The 22,047-nt window shown below is 45.9% G+C and overlaps 1 protein-coding gene across 1 annotated transcript in view; it reads right to left on the reverse strand.

The window, feature by feature from the left end:
- The window catches only part of IGSF11 (immunoglobulin superfamily member 11), a 239,377-nt gene that overhangs the window by 4,169 nt on the left and 213,161 nt on the right, over window positions 1–22,047 (reverse strand). Inside the window, exons 2-4 of the mRNA XM_083171565.1 lie at window positions 7,369–7,532; window positions 6,499–6,706; window positions 3,781–3,936 (exon numbers count right to left, since the gene is read on the reverse strand). Of these exons, the coding sequence (XP_083027691.1) occupies window positions 3,781–3,936; window positions 6,499–6,706; window positions 7,369–7,532 (528 nt within the window). The remainder of the gene's footprint in view (window positions 1–3,780; window positions 3,937–6,498; window positions 6,707–7,368; window positions 7,533–22,047) is intronic.

Genomic DNA, 22,047 nt, shown 5'->3' on the forward strand with positions numbered 1-22,047 from the left:
TGATGTAATAGATACTCATCACACGTACAGATACTCAGGCACTGATGTAACAGACACTTATCACACGCACAGATACTCAGGCACTGATGTAATAGATACTCATCACACGTACAGATACTCAGGCACTGATGTAACAGACACTTATCACACGCACAGATACTCAGGCACTGATGTAACAGATACTCATCACACGCACAGATACTCAGCCACTGATGTAACAGATACTGTACTTATCACAAGCACAGATACTCTGCCACTGATGTAACAGATACTTATCACACGCACAGATACTCATCACACGCACAGATACTCAGCCACTGATGTAACAGATACTGTACTTATCACAAGCACAGATACTCAGCCACTGATGTAACAGATCCTTATCACACGCACAGATACTCAGGCACTGATGTAACAGATACTTATCACATGCACAGATACTCAGGCACTGATGCAACAGATACTGTACTTATCACAAGCACAGATACTCTGCCACTGATGTAACAGATACTTATCACACACACAGATACTTAGGCACTGATGTAACAGACACTTATCACACGCACAGATACTCAGACACTGATGTAACAGATACTGTAATTATCACATGCACAGATACTCAGGCACTGATGTAACAGATAATTATCACATGCACAGATACTCTGGCACTGATGTAACAGATAATTATCACATGCACAGATACTCAGGAACTGATGTAACAGATATTGTACTTATCACATGAACAGATACTCAGGCACTGATGTAACAGATACTGTACTTATCACATGCACAGATACTCAGGCACTGATGTAACAGATACTTATCACGAGCACAGATACTCAGGCACTAATGAAACAGATACTTATCACACGCACAGATACTCTGGCACTGATGTAAGATACTTATCACACGCACAGATACTCAGGCACTGATGTAACAGATACTGTAATTATCACATGAACAGATACTCTGGCACTGATGTAACAGATAATTATCACATGCACAGATACTCAGGAAATGATGTAACAGATACTGTACTTATCACATGAACAGATACTCAGGCACTGATGTAACAGATACTTATCACACGCACAGATACTCAGGCACTGATGAAACAGATACTTATCACACGCACAGATACTCTGGCACTGATATAAGATACTTATCACACGCACAGATACTCAGGCACTGATGTAACAGATACTGTAATTATCACATGCACAGATACTCTGGCACTGATGTAACAGATAATTATCACATGCACAGATACTCAGGCACTGATGTAACAGATACTGTACTTATCACATGAACAGATACTCAGGCACTGATGTAACAGATACTTATCACATGCACAGATACTCAGGCACTGATGAAACAGATACTTATCACATGCACAGATACTCAGGCACTGATGTAAGATACTTATCACACGCACAGATACCAGGCATGACTAATAATAGGCGTTCATTATATTTTGCCATAGATTTGACTGAATTAAATGCAAACTGCCTGTATTTAAGAAGAGCTTGCTTGGATCTATCAGTATACTGTAGACATGTAAATCATGAGGTCCAGCAGGAAGTGAGTAACGGCGACCTGAGCCATTACACACCGAATGTCTCCGATGATTTATGATACCAGAAATCTCATTAATTTTACACGTTGCAAACTACATCTCTGTCAGCAAATTCTAGACAGCTAGGAAAGGATAATGGGCTGAGAGGTGATCTTAGCAAAACAAATGTAAAATAACTTTCATTCTCCGTAACTGAAGTATGTTGTTAATAGAACCAATATTGGTACTTGTGTAGTTTCACGGCGCCAGCATGGCGTGCTACTTCCGGGTGTACGCTCGCCACGAAATATGTCCAAAAAAGTAACTTAACTCCATGCCAACATGGATAGTTCATACCTCCACTATCCATGTTGGCATGGAGTTGATTTTAAATAGCGAGCCCGCAGCATGGGAGCCTATCCATTCTATAGGAACCAGTGACATCACTGAGAATGCAGCCTATCCAGTCACTAGGAACCAGTGGCATCACTGAGAATGCAGCCTAACCAGTCATTAGGAACCAATGACATCACTGAGAATGCAGCCTAACCAGTCACTAGGAACCAGTGACATCACTGAGAATGTAGCCTTCTCAGTCACTAGGATCCAGTGACATCACTGAGAATGTAGCCTTCTCAGTCACTAGGAGCCAGTGACATCACTGAGAATGCAGCCTATCCATTCACTAGAAACCAGTGACATCACTAAAAATGCAGCATATCCATTCACTAGGAATCAGTGACATCACTGAGAGTGCAGCCTAATCAGTCACTAGGAACCAGTGACATCACTGAAAATGCAGCCTAACCAGTTACTAGGAACCAGTGACATCACTGAGAATGCAGCATATCCATTCACTAGGAACCAGTGACATCACAGAGAGTGCAGCCTATCCATTCACTAGGAACCAGTAACATTACTGAGAAAGCAGCCTAACCAGGAACTGGGAACCAGTGACATCACTGAGAATTCAGCCTATCCATTCACTAGGACCAGTGACATCACTGAGAATGCATCATATCCATTCACAAGGAACCAGTGGTATCACTAAGAGTGCAGCCTATCCAGTAACTACGAACTAGTGACATCACTGAGAATGCAAAGTTTCCATATAAATACACTTCTAGGGAGCAATTCAATTGCGTCCCCTTGTTAGCTGTGGGACACATTCTTGCTCATTGCCTACTGCGGTGGCGAGCGGAAATGTGCAAAGTGTCCAGTTTTTTGCTCCGTTAACCCCACTGCTGTTGTTTGCAGTGGAATAAACATCTCCATATCGCCCCCATCTAAAGTGATGGGAGATTTAAAAATCATTTGAATTGCCCCCTTACAGTCCCCCCTCAGCAGCATGACAGCATGTTCGGGGCAGAGAATAGGTTGCCACTGTGAACATCACCCATTGATCGTTGCAGTGTGGAATGCTAACAGACGCAGAGTCTATTTCTATACTTTTATTACGTGGAGCAGTTTATTGCACCTCATGTAATCTGTTGCCCCTTCCTACTAGATCGTAAGCTCTTCGGAGCAGGGCCCTCTTCCCTCCTGTCATCTAAGCCCTCTTCTCTACACATCTCACTCACAGCTCTCCCATACTCAAACACTTACATGTAAGCTGTAATGTGTATTGAACTGTGGCATTCATTTTACCTGTAATCTATTTCTATTACATATTTACTGTAATGTTAAGTATTGTCTCCCTGTACTGTTCCTCTGTACGGCGCTGCGATACACTTGTGGCGCCTTATAAATAAAATTATAATAATAATAATTTGCAGTAGTCAGAGGCTGGACTGCGACGGGCTGTTTACACTTGTGCACAGTATGCCAGTTGGCATGGTTCCTCCTCTCCGCACTCCTCGTCACACCTCTGGCTGGCAGAGATGTTACACAAGAAGGCAGGGTAGGTGTTGTATCACTACGTAATGACATGTCACACAATCACCTATGGTGAATCAGCCGTGAAGTCACGCCGCTGTGCTACAAACATTTTCTCACCTAAAAACTTTTCCGTTAATATCTTAGATTTCAGTTTCTTTACTGAGCTATCAGGTGTTCTAGACACAAGATTACGTCTCTCATTAACAGTGATAAACCCTGGAGCAAAGTGAAGGGGGCGAGTGAATAATTCATTATAATGATGGCGTCTCCGTTATGTAAAGGTCTCCCCACCCGACTTAAGGTCTCCGCAGCCACGCCGATGTCTCAGCGAGGTTTGGGGGGCTCACCTTGTGTTAGAGCTGCAGGCAAAGGGAGATTGCTGTTCAGCTTCTCCCATAAGTACGTGGGCCTGGGAATCCCTTCGTCCGAGTGGCAAGACAGCGTGATGTCACTCCCGACATCTAGCGAGCCCTGAATGTTGCAAAGTGGGTCTGATGGAGGCACTGCAGAGGGACAAAAACGTGATACTGTCACATACAAATATTATTGTTGCCAATGGCGGTTTTCAGATCATAAAGGATAAGTCAGGGGTGCAATAATCTTGCCCCCACTCACATTTACCACAGCAATGGTGGCCAAACCAGTCCCCAAGAGCTTCCAACAGTCCATGTTTTCCAGGGCACCTGTGGATCTGTAGAATGTGTCAGTTAGGAATGACTGCAGCATGTTTGAAAATGTGAGTTAGTAATAACTGCACCTGTGCACCAGCCGGGTGATCGGGGAGATGTGACAGTTAGTAATGACAGCACCTGTGCACCAAGCTAGGAGGTCGGGGACATGTGACAGTTAGTAATGACCACAGCTGTGCACCAACTAGGTGGTCTGAGGAATATGACAGTTAGTAATGACTACAGCTGTGCACCAACTAGGTGGTCTGAGGAATGTGACAGTTAGTAATGACTACAGCTGTGCACCAGCTAGGTGGTCGGGGAGATGTGACAGTTAGTAATGACTGCACCTGCACCAGCTAGGTGGTCTGGGAAATGTGACAGTTAGTAATTACTACAGATGTGCATCAGCTAAGTTGTCTGGGAAATGTGACAATTAGTAATGACTGCACCTGTGCATCAGCTAAGTGGTCTGGGATATGTGACAGTTAGTAATGACCGCACCTGTGCCCCAGCTAGGTGGTCTGAAAATGTGAGTTAGTAACGACTGCACCTGTGCATCAGCTGGGTGGTCTGGGAGATGTGACAGTTAGTAATGACTGAACCTGTGCACCAGCTAGGTGGTCTGGAAAATGTGACAGTTAGTAATGACTGCACCTGTGCACCAGCCAGGTGATCTGGGAGATGTGACAGATAGTAATGACTGCACCTGTGCACCAGTTAGGTGATGTGAAAAACGTGACTTGTTGGTAGCTCTTGAGGACCAGTTTGGCCAGCACTGAACTGAAGGGTCCTATCATCTGTACAGTCTGTTCTCAAACAGGGAGAGCACAAGTTAGATGAGGCAGCGATATATCGGACCCTTCTCCACTACATCCCAAAATACAAAGCCCCGACATAATGTACCGTCTTTCCCCGATAATAAGACACTGTCTTATTTTTTTTTTTCCCTCAAAAAAGACCATAGGTCTTATTTTCGGGGGAGGGCTTATTTTATTCCCCACTGCGCCTTTAAAACATTCCACACTGCGCCTTTATGAAATGCCCCCCAAATGATCCATAATTTATGGTAATGTGCCGGTATTTTACATGCCCCCACCTGTTTAACTTGATGTCCGTTGATGGCGCTGTGTGGTGAGCAGCAGCCAGCCAGTTCAGCCGCGTGATGTGCGCGGCGCGATGTGCGCGGCGTGACTTCACGCCGCGCCTACCGCAATGCATCCCTGGGAACGGGAGCTGCGGTGCTGCTGGTGAGTAAGAGGAGGTGAGCGGAGGGCAGCGGGGGTCAGCGGGGGTCAGCGGGAGTCAGCGGGGGCTGAGCGGAGACTGCACATATGGTGCACATACAATAACATTGGGAAAATGGTAGGGCTTAATTTCGGGGGAGGGCTTATTTTGGACCAGCGTCCAAAATCTGGGGTAGGGCTTATTATCGGGGTAGGTCTAATTATCGGGGAAAGACGGTATTGTGTGTGTCAGAGGCCCGAGATGTTCTATCACGGCTTGCTCTACATTGGACCATGCTTTTTGGAGGTCTCCCAATTTCTTTAGGGCAAACCATGGGATCTCCTCTGAGATAAGTGAGTCAAAGTACCATTAGCAAAATATCTAAAATCTGAAAAACACTTAGCATCATAAAAACCTCACCAGCTGGAGGTCAGTATTTTGGTCTGATGCTTCATGTTTTCCAGAACCGTTACAGATGTGAGAGTAGAACCCAAAACCCACCCGCTCCGCTCACAACATAAACTGGCCCCCTCTATTGTGTCACCCCCAAGATCTTTGCCCTTACCCTCAAAACCTATTAAAATTTCACAACTTGCAATGCCTCCAATCAAATCTTACTTATCTAGTCTCCCCGAAATCTGGGAAACCCTGGTTTTTCAGGTAGTCCCCCCAGCCTCCGGAAAAGTGGGAAGATCTCCCACACCCAGCACACTTCCTCGTCAAGTGGGCACAATGGGGAGATAATACAAAGAACTTTGAGTACGTAGGAAGGGGGTGGGACCAATATGTTGTGATTCGTGACAACAAAATATGAATCAAAATATGTTCTAGACTAAAATATGTTCTAGACTAGTTTTAGGATACTTTATGTAGTGCTCACTCTGGCACCCTACAACTTTCAATACCTATGCTGTTCCTCTCTCCTGCCTGGGGTGTCGCTCTCTGCTCTGGTGCTTATAGCACACTCTGGTCTGTCTCTCAGCACTGAGAGACAGACCAGAATTGCTAGAATCATTACAATATAGAGTGATACCCCAAGCAGGATAGAGGAACTGCAAAGGTCTTGAAAGGTGGGGGCTACCAGAATGAAGTATAACATACTATACAGAAAATCCTTATTGTTTAGTGATACGTTCGTTTTACTCTTCCTGTACTGGGCCCATAACTCACCTAAGACGGTAAATCCCATTACGCCAATGTTGCGCAGGGCACGGTCAGGGAAGTTGTTGACCATGCACTGGTAAGTCCCAGTGTCGGAAAGCTGAGTATTATTTATATAGATGGAGGCGTTGGTGTTTGGCATGGTTTGCATAAAGCCCACTCGCCCTTGGAAATGCGCTGCAGTAGTGAATACCTGCCCGCCCTGGTAGATAATGATCTGGAAGATGGAAAAAAACATAATTACATATACATTATAATCATAATAAGCAATAATGGAGGAGTTTGTAGAGTCTCAGTTGATGCTAGGCAGATTTAGCACCTCCCATCCTCCTTATTTCCCTGTTGTGTGTGTGTGTGTGTGTGTGTGTGTGTGTATTTACTGCATTGGTTCAGCTCACTGAAATGAAGTCCACAATAACATGTGGACTGGTTGCCACGTTTTTGGTCACGCCATGTTCCAATGAGCTTCATCATGTGTCATGTTTAAAATGAATTGATGGCATTTAAGTTGCACGGACCGTCTCCCGCCATATAGCGTACAGATGTTAGGTTTATGAGGACACATCTATAGGTGGAAGCACATATTGCAGTTTTATCGAAAGCAGCAAGAAAATCAGTATGTGACGACTTTTACTGGATTCATGGTCAAGCTGTTAAATGCATCCCATCTGGCAGTCAGTTTCTTATGCCGGCATCCCAACGAGTGGCCAGAAGACCAAACCGGATTCCCGACATCAATGAGGATGGCGAGCAACAAATGTTCGAAAATTGGAGCAGAGATTTAATATGGAATAAATATCTAAACATATTACATAATAATAAAAATATAATGACATTTCCGTATGTTGCTTATTTAAATGCATAACAGTAACTTCTTACCTGTTCGGGCTGGTTGGCATTGGACAAAGGGGTAACAGTCCAGATAATGTTAAGGTTCGTGAGCGCCGCACTGGTTGTAAAAGTGCATAGGAGTCCAGCAGACTGCCCCCGTGCCGCCTGTATGTTCTCCTTCTCTATGATCACCTGCAGCGCGGTCACTAAACCTGCAATGTAAGAGAGATGAGAGAAACGTGTTACCCTTGTTAGACTGGCACCATTACCACACTGAGACAGTTTGTTACTCACAAGAGAGACCATGTTACCCTTGTGAGACAGTGTGTTACTGGCGACAGAGGCTGTGTTACCCTTGTGAGACCGCGTGTTACTGGTGACAGAGGCTGTGTTACCCTTGTGAGACAGCGTGTTACTGGTGACAGAGCATGTGTTACCCTTGTGAGACAGTGTGTTACTGGCGACAGAGCATGTGTGACCATTGTGAGGCAGTGTGTTTCTGGCGAAAGAGCACGAGTGAACCTTGTGAGACAGTGTGTTACTGGTGACAGAGGCTGTGTTACCCTTGTGAGACAGTGTGTTACTGGCGACAGAGGCTGTGTTACCCTTGTGAGACAGTGTGTTACTGGTGACAGAGGCTGTGTTACCCTTGTGAGAGGCTGTTTTACCCTTGTGAGACAGTGTGTTACTGGCGACAGAGGCAGTGTTACCCTTGTGAGACAGTGTGTTACTGGCTTCAGAGGTCACTTTACCCATGAGACAGTGTGTTACTGGTGACAGAGGCTGTGTTACCCTTGTGAGACAGTGTGTTACTGGTGACAGAGGCTGTGTTACCCGTGAGAGACAGTGTGTTACTGGTGACAGAGGCTGTGTTACCCTTGAGAGACAGTGTGTTACTGGTGTCAGAGGCTGTTTTACCCTTGTGAGACAGTGTGTTACTGGTGACAGAGGCTGTGTTACCCTTGTGAGACAGTGTGTTACTGGTGACAGAGGCTGTGTTACCCGTGAGAGACAGTGTGTTACTGGTGACAGAGGCTGTGTTACCCTTGAGAGACAGTGTGTTACTGGTGTCAGAGGCTGTTTTACCCTTGTGAGACAGTGTGTTACTGGCGACAGAGGCAGTGTTACCCTTGTGATAAAGTGTGTTACTGGCGTCAGAGGTCACTTTACCCATGAGACAGTGTGTTACCAGTGAGGGAGGCCACATTACCCTTGATAACAGAGTCTTACTAGCCACACCATGACCCGGAATCTACTTATTGTGCGTCTATCCCTGGTCACATTACACCTCATCTAAACAAAAGAAGCCCATTACTAATATCACATTATAAGGACGCTGCGATATCTAATATCTGCTGCTCGCGGTCTCCCTGCGTCACAGCAGCAACCAGACAATATTAACTTATTAAACTAACACGCAGCAGTCAGTTTACTGGAAATTGTGTCATTAGTAAAACCCCGAATTGAGAGACAGTATTTGCACTCGGAGGTAACTGGTCCTGATGTAATTACAGCACTTCAGCCGCACCAAGCAATTACTATCAGTATAATGAATATTGATTATACAATGAGTACTTCATCCCTAGACATATTTATATAGGGAAACATACACTTATGGAACTGGCAGAACGACCTGTGGTTCCATAGCTACAGAATACTGTATGTATGTTTCCCTATATAACAGTAGCTCTCAGAGGAAGCCCTGAAGATACCCTTACAGTACAGGTTCTAAGGATATCCATGGTTTAGCACAGATGGCTAACTCGTACTGCCAAAGAGGAGCTGTAGCTGGCACGTTTGGAGGGCGGGAGCCGGTTTGTGACGTAATTAGGCCCCACCCATGTAGCGGTGCATGTGAAAGGGGTGGGCTAAATGAAATTATTTACATAATGTAGCCCCACCCCCTCCATAGACACTAGCTAATTATGACATTATCTCCACATTCGGCCCACTTTATTAGGAGTGTGGGGGGACTACCTAAGTTCCGGGGGTGTGGGAGACTACCCGAAAAATCTTGTGTCTCCCGCATCATCCAGGAAAGTAGTATGGGTTAAACAAACGTGACCCCGGTACTAATCAAGTCACCTGTGTCCAAGCATGGATATCCGGAAAACCTGGACTGTTGAGGTGCCTGGCGGGCCAAGTTTTGGAACCTCTGACACATACAGTATATAATAATAGGATTCATGATCTGGAATCTTACAGAACAGGTCATTATTTTGGAAAGCATTTTCTTCTGCTACGGTCGCTATCGCCAGACGACGGCGCAAGAGGAGGAGTCTGGCAGTTGTATCTGCGCGCCATTACTGCACCGCACTCACACGACTCTCCGCTAATAGACAGACATTGAGTGAAAGCTGGTGTAAGTCATTTCAGCATTTCTGTGCCGAGCAGTAATCCCCATCCGGGAGGATCGATAAAAGGAACGGGACAATGTCGGATTACTGATGGAAATGGGAAACTGCAGGAACAGAAATAACCAGCTGGGGCGAGAGCTTGGGAATACCCCGGGAGGTACCCACGGTGGTGCTGGTTACTGCCGCCGCTTGTCCCAATGGGGAAGGGAGCAGTGACTATGACACTACTTATGTCATTACTGCGTTCTCCACCATAAAAGAATCACTTTGTTCCTAGGAAGACAGAGCTCTGCTTTGTTCTCTATCATTATGTAGCGTCCATGTGATAGGCGTGTGGTGGGGTCAGGATTTGCAGGGCGGAAGATTCTGAAATGAGGAATAGAGATAAGCCCGGAAGGACACTCCGTCCCCACTTTATGCTCCATAAAGCGAATACAGAGCTTTTCAATGTGGCCTGTCTGGTCCTCAGCTGCTAAGAGCAGCGCCACTAACCTCGCTGGGCGCCCATTAACCCTGTATAATGCAGGACACTTCCATACACGGACACTATCATGTGATCACTTCATTCACACATCTGCATGGCTACAAACAGTGGCCCTGAACTACAAGTCCCAGCAGGATCACAAGAAGAGAAATGCAGGCAAAGTTTGTTTTTATTTAGTATATTGTCCGATGGGGCTAATGATTTACATCAATTTAGCAGAACTGGCACTGACAGAAAAGGGAACTCGCAGTGGTTACCTCCCCCCTCCTCAACCCCACCATGCCGCAAGGTGGCATATCCCTGTCATTGTCATCATCAAGCCGTCCTCTCCAATATATATCTGTAATTACTTAATAATATTACATTTTACACAAAATAATGGTATAATCCTACTAACCATTGTGTCCCTGGCATGCGGTTTCCACAATGGTGCAGTATAATCATCTGCCCGATCCCCACATAGCTCACCCCAAACCCTCCTGCTAACTCAACTCACCCCAATCCCAATTCCCTGCACAGCTCACCCCAAACCCTCCTACCTCCCTGCTCACCTCTTCTCAACCCCTCCTACCAATATAGCTCCACTCAATCCCACCTCCCCATGCCTTACCCCAAATCCTCCTAACAACACAATCCCACATCCCTGCACACCTCATCCCAAAACCTCCTACTATTTCCTCACATCTCATCCTGACCTCTCCTGTTCTCACAATTCACCCCAATCTCTCCTGCCTTCAACATCTCAACCCACCCTCTACTGCCCTCACAACTCACCCCGGCCTCTCCTGCCCTCACAGCTCACTCCGACCTCTCCTGCGCTCACAGCTCACCCCGATCTCTCCTGCCCTAACAGCTCACCCCGATCTCTCCTGCCCTAACAGCTCACCCCGACCTCTCCTGCCTCCAAAGCTCACCCCGATCTCTCCTGCCTTCAACCTCTCAACCCACCTTATCCTACCCTCACAGCTCACACCGACCTCTCCTGCCCTCACAGCTCACTCCAACCTCTCCTACCCTCACAGCTCACACCGACCTCTCCTGCCCTCACATCTCATCCCGACCTCTCCTGTCCTCACAGCTCACCCCGACCTCTCCTGCCCTCACAGCTCACCCCGACCACTCCTGCCCTCACAGCTCAGCTGACCTATCCTGCCCTTCCTCACAGCTCACCCCAAGCTCTCTTGCCCTCACATCTCACCTCAACCTCTCCTGCCCTCACAGCTCACCCTGACCTCTCCTGCCTTCACATCTCAACCTGACCTTTCCTGCCCTCACAGCTCACCCAGGCCTCTCCTGCTCTCACATCTCACCTCGACCTCTCCTGCCTTCACATTTCAACCCGACCTCTCCTGCCCTTACAGCTCACCACAATCTCTCCTGCCTTCACATCTCAACCCAACCTCTCCTTCACCCACAGATTACCCCAACCACTACTGACCTCACAGCTCACCCTGACCACTCCTGACCTCACAGCTCACCCTGACCACTCCTGACCTCACAGCTCACCCTGATCTCTCCTGCCCTGGATAGTTTCTGTTAAACAAACTCCAATTTAAAAAAAAATGGGAAAAACAACTCAATCACACAAAAACTTAAAGTATAAAGAGGTTTACTGAGCAGACACTGGGATATAGCACAGAGATGATTGTTCCTTTCTGTAGAGCTGTGAATGCAAGCTGCAACTGTCACTCATATTTAAGCCTGTTAGTGTCCTCCTTGTCCACAATGATTCTGGTAAACCTTTTCCCCAAACCACTGATTGACAAACTGTTTTGAATCACGGAGACCTAGAAAATCAGAATGTTCCACCTGCACCCCTAGGTCACAAAATCTCTCATTGACAAATTCAGAAAAATATATAAAATTCAGTTATGTGGTGAGGGACAAGATTCACTTCTGTTTGTTCACAAAAACGTTATGATTGGAAGCTACAAGCACTGGTGTTGCCTATTCCATAGATCATATATTTTTTCAATTGGTACTGGACCACCAACCCAGCGCACCCATGCAGGTCCCACTGCCCCAACCCTGATATGTGACACATCTAATCTAATGTGACAAATAACCAATAAACCCCAGAGATACAGCAAGAAACCCAAAAGCTAGTTATAAACCTCCGACAACACAGTAAAGGTCCATACACACTGGGCGACTATGCCCAGCGTGTATGGACAGCGATGATCGCATTCATCGCTGGGGGGGCGCTCAGTGCATACTGCGGGTGGAGGACGGATTTGCCTAGTGCAAAGCCATCCTCAAAGCTGCTCATTTGCTGGTAATACCAGCAGATGAGCGGCTTTCCTGGTGATGATGGGGGAGTGCGCAGCAGCGCTCACCGCCGGGCCGTACACACTGGGTGGCTTTCAGCTCAAAGTGTGTATGGGCCTTTAGGCCATTCATTGCTGTAATCTGTTCTAATACTAACATTCTCTTTGAACTATGCCACCTTCCAACAAGAAAACGGCTTTTGCTATTACTGAGTGTCACAGTATGGTGGAGAATAAGAACAGGCACAAAACTGTCACAGTGGTAACACTTCATAGGCAAAGCACAAATAACTAGACAGCCATTTATCACAGCTCACCCTGACCACTCCTGACCTCACAGCTGGAAAAACTACCTTGAAACAGGCTGCAGCTTCTCCACAGTCACTGTGGGAGACTATGAAAAGAAGCTTCATATTAATCCCATCTCCTAAATTAATTTCTTCAGACTGCTGCTAACAATAATTCCTTTGATTTTCTGCAGTGGTATGTGACTACCATAGCAACAACAGTCACCTGGCACATGATGTAGGCAGCAGTGAGGCTTTGTAATGTCCCTCTGAGCTTTACTGTAAAAACTAGACATTTGCAGGTCCGGATTTACTCGGATTTACCCGGAACTCAAAATGGGATCTTATTGGCTATATGCGGTCACATGTTTTTGTTTCAAAACATGTGACAGCTGGATTGCCAGTACGAACCCATTTTGAGCTCAGGTTAAATCTGAGTAAATCCGAACCAGCACATCTCTAGTAAAAACCTCCCGGTCTTTTCTCCCCTCTTTAAAAAGCTCATGGAGTGAACCTGCGTTTCCTGTCTGAGCCGAACAATGGGGGTGATTCACTGTTTTGCAGAAGGAGCTTGCATTTTTTTGGCAATGTGGAAACTCTGTAGTGAAGCACGTGCATCTATGGGTGAGACGTACACAACTTGGGTCACAACCTCCAAAACAGAAAGAATTGAGTAGCAAAATATGGTAGTGCCGCATCTTTGTCGCAACGAAGGTCCTCTAGGACACACAAGGGGACTGAACTGATTAAAGTGATGTGTGTGCGAGACTGAGCCTCTGAATCTGTACACAAAGTGCTACGAAGTAGCAGATGTAGTTTTAATCCGATACAAGTTCTGATGTGTTTCAAACACTACTCAATCACACACAATATACAAGTGTCGCACATCATATAAATCAGCATCCGAGCGCCACACTGCGCATGGCACAAGCACTTTTCTTTCTTTGCGTAGAAGATCAGACATTGTAGTGTCCTGCTTATACAACATTCTCTTTAATTCCCCTGCAATCTGAACTCATGGCACCCAGAATCCTTCTGCAGAGAGCTGGTTATACGAGCCGAAGTCTGGTAAACAGGGCAGAAAACAGTTTGTGTTGATATAAATACAAGTTGGCACCAGGAGGAGAAGCGCAATCTGTTCAGATGTTTTAAAGATGAGGATGGCGGGCCCTCCGCAGAACACGCTACCTGATTTAAATACTTGTCGGCCTAGAGCAGTTTCGCTGAAGGGGCCTCCAACTTTATTCCCATAACTTATTCCTACTTTAGCTTTCCCCAGTGAGGTCTTAGCGCGGCGTAACGGAGGATGGATGGATGATGTCTATAAATGCCAGGCTCTGAAGCTTCGGATTTCAATTAAGTTTTATGAATTCCGAAAGGAAACATTTATAGTCCTGCTCAATAAATCTTCATGTATTTTACTCCGTTCTCCGATATATCATTAGATGGGAAACAGAAACACATTTACTGCAGTAGGGTCCCAAATGGAAAACCTCACCAGTATTAAGAGACGACAATCATGATTATTCATAATGTACACAATGACTAATCTGGGGCATAGTGACCCATACTGCTTAGATGCCACCTATTTTGCAGACATTATGCCCCTGATTTAGTATACAATCAGTATACTGTAGCTGTCTGCATTATGGTTCTAGACCTAACCAGACGATCCGTATACTGTGGCTGCCGGCCTTATAGTTCCAGGCCTTACCAGATGATCAGTATACTGTAGCTGCCGGCCTTATAGTTCCAGGCCTTACCAGATGATCAGTATACTGTAGCTGCCTGCATTATGGTTCCAGGCCTTACCAGACGATCAGTATACTGTAGCTGCCTGCATTATGGTTATTGACCTAACCAGATGATCAGTATACTGTAGCTGCCTGCATTATAGTTCTAGACCTAACCAGATGATCAGTATACTGTAGCTGCCTGCATTATAGTTCCAGGCCTTACCAGACGATCAGTATACTGTAGCTGCCTGCCTTATAGTTCCAGGCCTTACCAGACGATCAGTATACTGTAGCTGCCTGCATTATGGTTCTTGACCTAACCAGATGATCAGTATACTGTAGCTGCCTGCATTATAGTTCCAGGCCTTACCAGACGATCAGTATACTGTAGCTGCCTGCCTTATAGTTCTAGACCTAACCAGATGATCAGTATACTGTAGCTGCCTGCATTATAGTTCCAGGCCTTACCAGACGATCAGTATATTGTAGCTGCCTGCATTATAATTCCAGGCCTTACCAGATGATCAGTAAGTAGCTGCCTGCATTATGGTTCTAGACTGAACCAGACGATCAGTATACTGTAGCTGCCTGCCTTATAGTTCCAGGCCTTTACCAGATGATCAGTATACTGTAGCTGCCTGCATTATAGTTCCAGGCCTTACCAGACGATCAGTATACTGTAGCTGCCTGCATTATGGCGGCCGGCACTGCGGGCAGACTGATGGACTTGCAAGGCTACGAATCTTGCAGCCTTGCAAGTCAATCAGAATAAGGCCCATGGGCTCATGTGGCTCGGCCAATCACAGGAGAAATGGGCTCATGTGGCTCGGCCAATCACAGGAGAAATGGGCTAATGTGGCTCGGCCAATCACAGGAGAAATGGGCTCATGTGACTCGGCCAATCACAGAAGATATGGGCTCAAATACATAAAAAAAAGGCTTAAATACATTTACTAAATATTTTAAATAAAGAATCTTGGAGAGGAGGGAACACCGATGGCATTGTAAGGTGCATGCGCTGGTTAATCACCGTCAGGTAATGCGACTGAGTGCCCTGTCACCGGCGTTTTCTTAACCAGCTGTCAATAACGTAACGGCGCACGTAATAAGCGGCATAATAGGATGTGGCTGTTGCAGCCACACAAAAGAAGCACAAGACAGAGGATCACCAAACTTGGCATATACAGGCTACGGATTTACTTTCTGTTGTTCAATTACATCTCACACGCACAAAACAAAATACTCCAGCACTGTTAGATAAAGCAGCTCGGAATGAGATTATAATTGTTTAACTCAAGGCCACATGTAAGTGATAAGACAGCTGCCGGCAATGAATATCGCAGCTTGCTCAGCAACAAGTAACAGTGTCTGGTATAAGAGTTCCGCTCACTTATCGGGGAATGTAGAGTGTGGCTCTGGAGGGCAGGCAGCTGAACGCTGGGCCCTATAATGGCTAATAACCGGTGTCCTCCCACAGCAAAGCCAGAGCACAAACCATCTCCCAGACCTCCTGTCACAGATAACAAGGCAGGTGCCCTCGGGATAGGTCAACGGAATCCAAAATAACTAAAGATACTCATTAAACGAGAGGAGAAAATCCAGCCAGATTTGGGAGATGACCGCCTCCGAACTCAGCTCTGACTCACAATACAAAAAATATAAAATATGGATGCTATATGCAGGGCAGCCGAGAGGAATGGCGGGCCCCGGTAAAATGTTGGGGGCGTGGCCTACGTGTGGGCACCTCCCGTACGTAGACCACGCCCCCAAAATGTTTAGAGGGGGGTGAAAGAAAACTCTAAAAACTGTCATCTCAGCAGCAGCACACACCTACAGCATGTGCCGTGCTGACAGCAGGCTCAGCATGACCTCTCACGCTGTCAGTGAGACACTCATGCTGAGCCTGCTGTCAGCACAGCACATGCTGTAGAAGTGTATGCTGCTGTTGCTACCCAGGAGGGACGGAGGGGTCGGACCAGGGCCCCTCCAGTAAGCCTGGGCCCGGGTAATTGTGGGCATGATTCAGGTCAAAGTCCCTGGACTGCCCACTTTCTTATTGATACGAGGAGATGGACTGCTCTCCTGGGAGTCCAAGAGGTCTCAATATTGGTGCATCTCCCAGACATCTCTATGGTGTAAGCTATAGGTAGGCTTTACATGTAAACAAGTAAAGGGGGAACAGGGGTGTCTGGCTTGATCGGATAGGGTTACAGTATGTTGACTACTAAAAGATTTCCACCCTCAATGAAATGCCAACGAATTTGTACGCAGGAGAAATAGTCTAAGGGACAAAAAGCAATTTCCATAATCTGCTCATTTTAGCCATCTTCCATCTGAGACTCGAAGCAGTCACAGACATCGGCAGAGAATCCATTGTGGGAAGTAAATAGAAGTAATTTCTTTCCCCACAATGTTAGAACTGCTGTATGATAAATGAGTCCTCGTGGTGTTATGTTATTCGGGAGTGAATCAGATTAGACGGAGCGCTGAGGTTTGGTTGCATTCTGACCACGTCTCGCTACACCTCGTACGTGGAGGTTGTACCTTCTGTGGTAACAGTCTTTAACCCTACTGTAATTAGACATTTGGGCACTCAGTTCTGCGGGGAGGGGGTGGTATAGAAGACAATAGCTGAATTAATGATTATCAGGTAGACCTGGTCAAATAGTAGACACTAGTTAAAAGCCATCAAAATGACGGCTTCTGCAATGAACTTTCACTTTGAGCTGTGACAGTTTTTAGCCCACAAACTCTGTAATAAATGCTCCCAGGTATTATCCAATGTAAAGGTATTATCATGTAATCTGAGTCACTCATTGTTCTTTCTCTTCTCATATAGGTCCTTTTATATGGAATGCCTATCTGTTTCATTTATATTTTTTGATAAATTAAGTTATCAATTGTGCCATTTTTAATATATATTATACCGGGACGATCTCCTGACACCCCCGAGTGGGCAAACCAAAGCTGGTGAAAATAGACTCAACTTTGTCAGTACCTATACAGCTGCCCATTTGGGGATAAGATCAACGAACATTGGCACATCATTTAGAGTAATCGCACACTGTCTGTTGAACTCAATAAAGCACCCAGATTTGCCTACCGCAGTGGCCCCGACCTGAGAGACCTATTCGTCAAAACCATGCCCAACCCAAAAACAGTGCCCAAAGTCAGCTGGCTAGAACGCAAAAAGGGTACATTCAAATGCACAGTGCACAGTGTTAACTGCCAATTTCTCCTCACAGGATCACAATTTATCAATCCACAGAATAGACAGAAGCACAACATCAAATTCCGGCTGGACTGTAATAGCAAGTTTGTTATATATGCCCTCCAGTGCCCCTGTAAGCTGGTATATGTGGGAAAAAACGACACGTACAGTATGCTATAGCAGAGACTTAACCAGCACCGTTCTTCGCTTAAGAAAAGTACCAGTCCAGACATCGCTCAGAGTGAGCTCAAGAATTTGCCTGTTGCCAGGCACTTCCTGGAGAAATCCTATACAGTCAAGGACCAGAAATGTACAATCCTGGATCGTATCCCACCTCTCAAACGTGGTGGAGATAGAGCAGTCGGGATTCCGACGTCGGAGTAATGACTGTCGGAATCCCGACTGTCTGGGAGCCGTCCGGCACCCGTCTTGCTGGCCTTGCCTAGACTCTAACAGGCTGACTTTACAGAGATCCCATGTGTTGACACCGCTTTGTGTCGTCGACCAATGTGGCTAGTTTAAAGATGTTGACACCGCCGTGTGTCGTCGCTTGTTTCTCTGACTTGTCGACCAGTGTGGCTTTTCAGCAATTTTTTCCCCTATGTATCCATTTCCCTTTTTATGCAAACTTTTTTTGCATTATGTCCGCATATTGGTCCAATTCCTACTCACGATACACACCATGCAATCAGCCAATCGGCAGATATCATGTCGGTTTTTGCCTTTACATTCATCATGTCATCTATCAAGTTTCAACACATGATGCCCGCAGATTGGTCTATCTCCACCCGCGGGACCCCCCAATCCTGTGCTAGTGTTATAGTTTGTGTTCTCCCGCTGTAGCCCTGGTAACAGTGACAGTTGCTGCCGTGCACACATGGACCATCACGGAGGTCCCAGTCTGAACACGCCTCCTGGCTTGATGACGCCGCTGACGCAATACTGAGCCGCGCCCCCTGTCACTGACTTTTTGCTGACGTCATGCTCCAGTCAGCAGAGACCACATGGGTCTCATTTACATGTTTTTGGCGCAATTTTCATGCCTATAAACTGGCTCCCACACTTGTGCCTCACCCCTGATGAAAACTGCCTGTGACACTCACCGGTCTTCTTACTTGCAAAAGCAATTTATACCATCATCCCAACAATGTTAAAGTGCAAATGTGCATGACAGTGGGCCAAGGGCCGACGTTTCAGTCTGACTCCAGACCCCCACTCTCTCCTCATAAAGTGCACTAAGAGTCAAACACAGCTTATTGTGGCCTCCATGACCAGGCGAGATGCACACGCTGGAAGGCCTGGACAGTGGGTACCAATCAGGTATCACAGACAGGACAGGCTCACACCTAGACCATTAGTGGCAGACGGTCTTCTTGGCGGCAGCAGAATCTGTCTCTGATACCTCTCAGGACAGTGGGTGGCAAACACTTAGGCGGAAGATTCCAAAAAGTGACAAAGGTGGCTCTCAGAGATACATGGCCGTAGTCTTCCAGATTACAGAGAACTGAAGCTGGATCTCCCCACATCCATTTCAGATCCTCGACGTTCTACTACTGTGTGTCACTTTGTGCATTGAAGGGACTGTATTTGATAGGTAAAGGGAACCGAGGACTGTTCCTGTCCCAAAGTACAGCAAATGGAAAGTAAGGACTGATCTTCATAGAGCGAAGGTTCTGTGGCCTTTTGAGATGAGCTAAAGACTTCCCGATTTACTCAAGCATTTTACTGATATCTAGGGGGAAATTTACTAAAGGAAATTTGTAAAAAAAAATAGGTGTATTTGTTTTCAGAAATACACTTATTTTTGACATTTTCTATCCCGAAAATACGGCAATTCGTAATCGTATTGATGTGCTTTCAATCCAAATACGAACTGCCTTATTTTCGGGATAGTAATTGTCAAAAATAAGTGTACTGTATTTCTGAAAACAAATACACCTATTTTTTTTACAAATTTCCTTTAGTAAATTCCCCCCCCCCCTACTGTTAAGCTTAGCAGCTGACAAGGGGGACTCCCAACAGCCCCCCCACACCGCGGGACACTGCCGCCCGCGGGTGGGACATCGGGACAGGCCCTGACAATCGGGACTGTCCCGATAAAATCGGGACTGTTGGGAGGGATGTTATTATTATGAAAGGGCTCTGCAATGAGGAAAAGACTCTGTGCCATCCCATTAAACAGGTATTAAACTTTGCAGATACGCCTTCTTACTTACATAATCAGGATGAAAACCAGCCGGACAGGAAGTGTGCTGTGCGTAACGCAATGTATTCCCTGACACCTGACACTCACAAAGTATTTGAGAAGCTCATTAGTATATTTCCGTTGTGTCCCAGGTTTATCAGAATAAGAGGTTCATGTATTTCTAAAACAGTTCACGGTAAGAGGGGAATGGGTCATTGGCTAGACAGCAACTAGGTCGATAAGCATCAGGTCGACACCACTAGACATGACTGAACGTCGACATTCTGTTAGGTCGACAGGGTCATTAGGTCGACACAAGCATTAGGTCAACATAGGAAAGTCAAAAGGTTGACATCAGGTTTTTCACCTTTGTTTTTACCCGAAACACAGTCAGCATGGACACTAAAAAAAAAGTACACTGCGTCCCCATATGGCTCGCTGCATTCGCCATGCTTCGGGCACGGTACCTCGCAACACTCGGCACACTAATTTATTCTCCCACCGTGGCCTAGTGGATGACCTATCGCCTGTACATGTCTGCTTGTAAAGTGACCTTCCACATATCGACATAATGGTTGTGTCAACCTTAAGTCAAGTCAACCTTCATACATGTCGACCTACCGTACCCTGGTAAGAGGGGGGTTAAAAAAAAACCTGAAATTGCATCATTATTTTTAGCCGGACAGCTAAAATAGTTATTTGTCCCCTTTTAAAAAAAAACATCCTCACATTCTGTATTAACCATAAATTGTCATTTGCAGCTCTGGTGCCGTCACCTTCCCAGAGGGGGAACTAAGCTGAGGTCATTTCGATGAGAATGAAAGTACACCCCAGAAACTTCCAAGATGACATGATTTGCGGACTGTCTGCACGCGGAGAGGCCGCTGAACTCGCCTGGTTGGAAGAGTGTCGCCTGGGGGGATACTGAGGCTCTCTGCAGAACCCGAGCAGCAGGAAGCAGACCTGGAGTGAACCAGAGAGAGAAGGGGAAGCGTGACTTCCCTGCCAGCAACGTGCAGTGTCAGCTTCCCCCGCAGAGATACCGCACTGCGTGTGCCAGGCGGCGAGGGGGTTAAATCACACGGCATGTGACATCTGGGGGTCCCTTTGGTCACTCTTTGCTGTCGGGACGGATATTGCTCAGCTACAGTAGAGTGACGAGGGCTCGTTCGTATGGAATCCTCCTACATTGAGAAAAGTCATTGATAACCGTCTCTTTGTGATAAAGATGCATCAGATCTTCTGAACAGGACAAGAGAAGTGGTGGCCCATGGGTCATTGGGTCCACCAAAGAAGGTTGCTTCGCTTGGCACACTAATCTCTCACCACCACGTACATTTTGAAAAGCTTTAGTAAATGTGCCCTTATTGTTGTGTTCACGTTGTATTTAGTGCAATTGGCAGCAATTCTGTTGATGTTTATGGATATTCGGAATTTTAGAATTTGATAAATATCGTTCAGGTTGACGCAGAAGTCTCTTATAGAAAACACTGGGAAATCTGATGTGGATGGGGGAAAATTAGGTTTATTTGAGCGAGGTTATTATTTTTTGGTTTACACTCTATAGAGTCTAGACTATTTTTGGGAAGAAAAATTAAAGTTTCTGCCAAAATTCATTTTGGAACATTCTCATCCTGGAATAAATCCAATGATGGAGTTGTCTATATTACACTTAAAACCCAAGTATCACATTTAATCAGCAAAGCACATTTACTCGCCATATGGGCTACAGGAGGGGCCTGATTCCAACCCCCACGCAAAACTGGTGCTCATGGGGTCCAGCGAATTTAAGGAGTTTAGCGTAGCGCACTTGTCAATAAACAGTTTAAATTACTTTTGCTTCTTACTTCCCTCCTCTTTAAGTCCTATACAACATTCATGAAATGAGATTTGAGAGCTCTCTGTTATTCAGTCCCACCATCCTTTATTACATTTCAAGAAGCTGACATACCCGTGATTCAAACCCATCGCCTGAGGCACTGCAGTCAGACAGCTAGAGAACTATTTGAAGCTCACCTTGTAATCTGTGAAGAGCAAATCTATGTAGTGTGTGGCTGCCAGGGATTGGATGTATGGCTGCATATAGTTAAAAATCTCATAGGTTTTAAGCAGGATCAAACAGCTCAATGAGTAGGGTGTTTGACTGAAATGCCACATGTTATGAGTTTGAATTCTGGGAATTGGCGTCCAAATCTATTTT

This window comes from Crinia signifera, chromosome 2 (genome assembly GCF_055691185.1).
Source record: "Crinia signifera chromosome 2, ASM5569118v1, whole genome shotgun sequence".
NCBI lineage: Eukaryota > Metazoa > Chordata > Amphibia > Anura > Myobatrachidae > Crinia > Crinia signifera.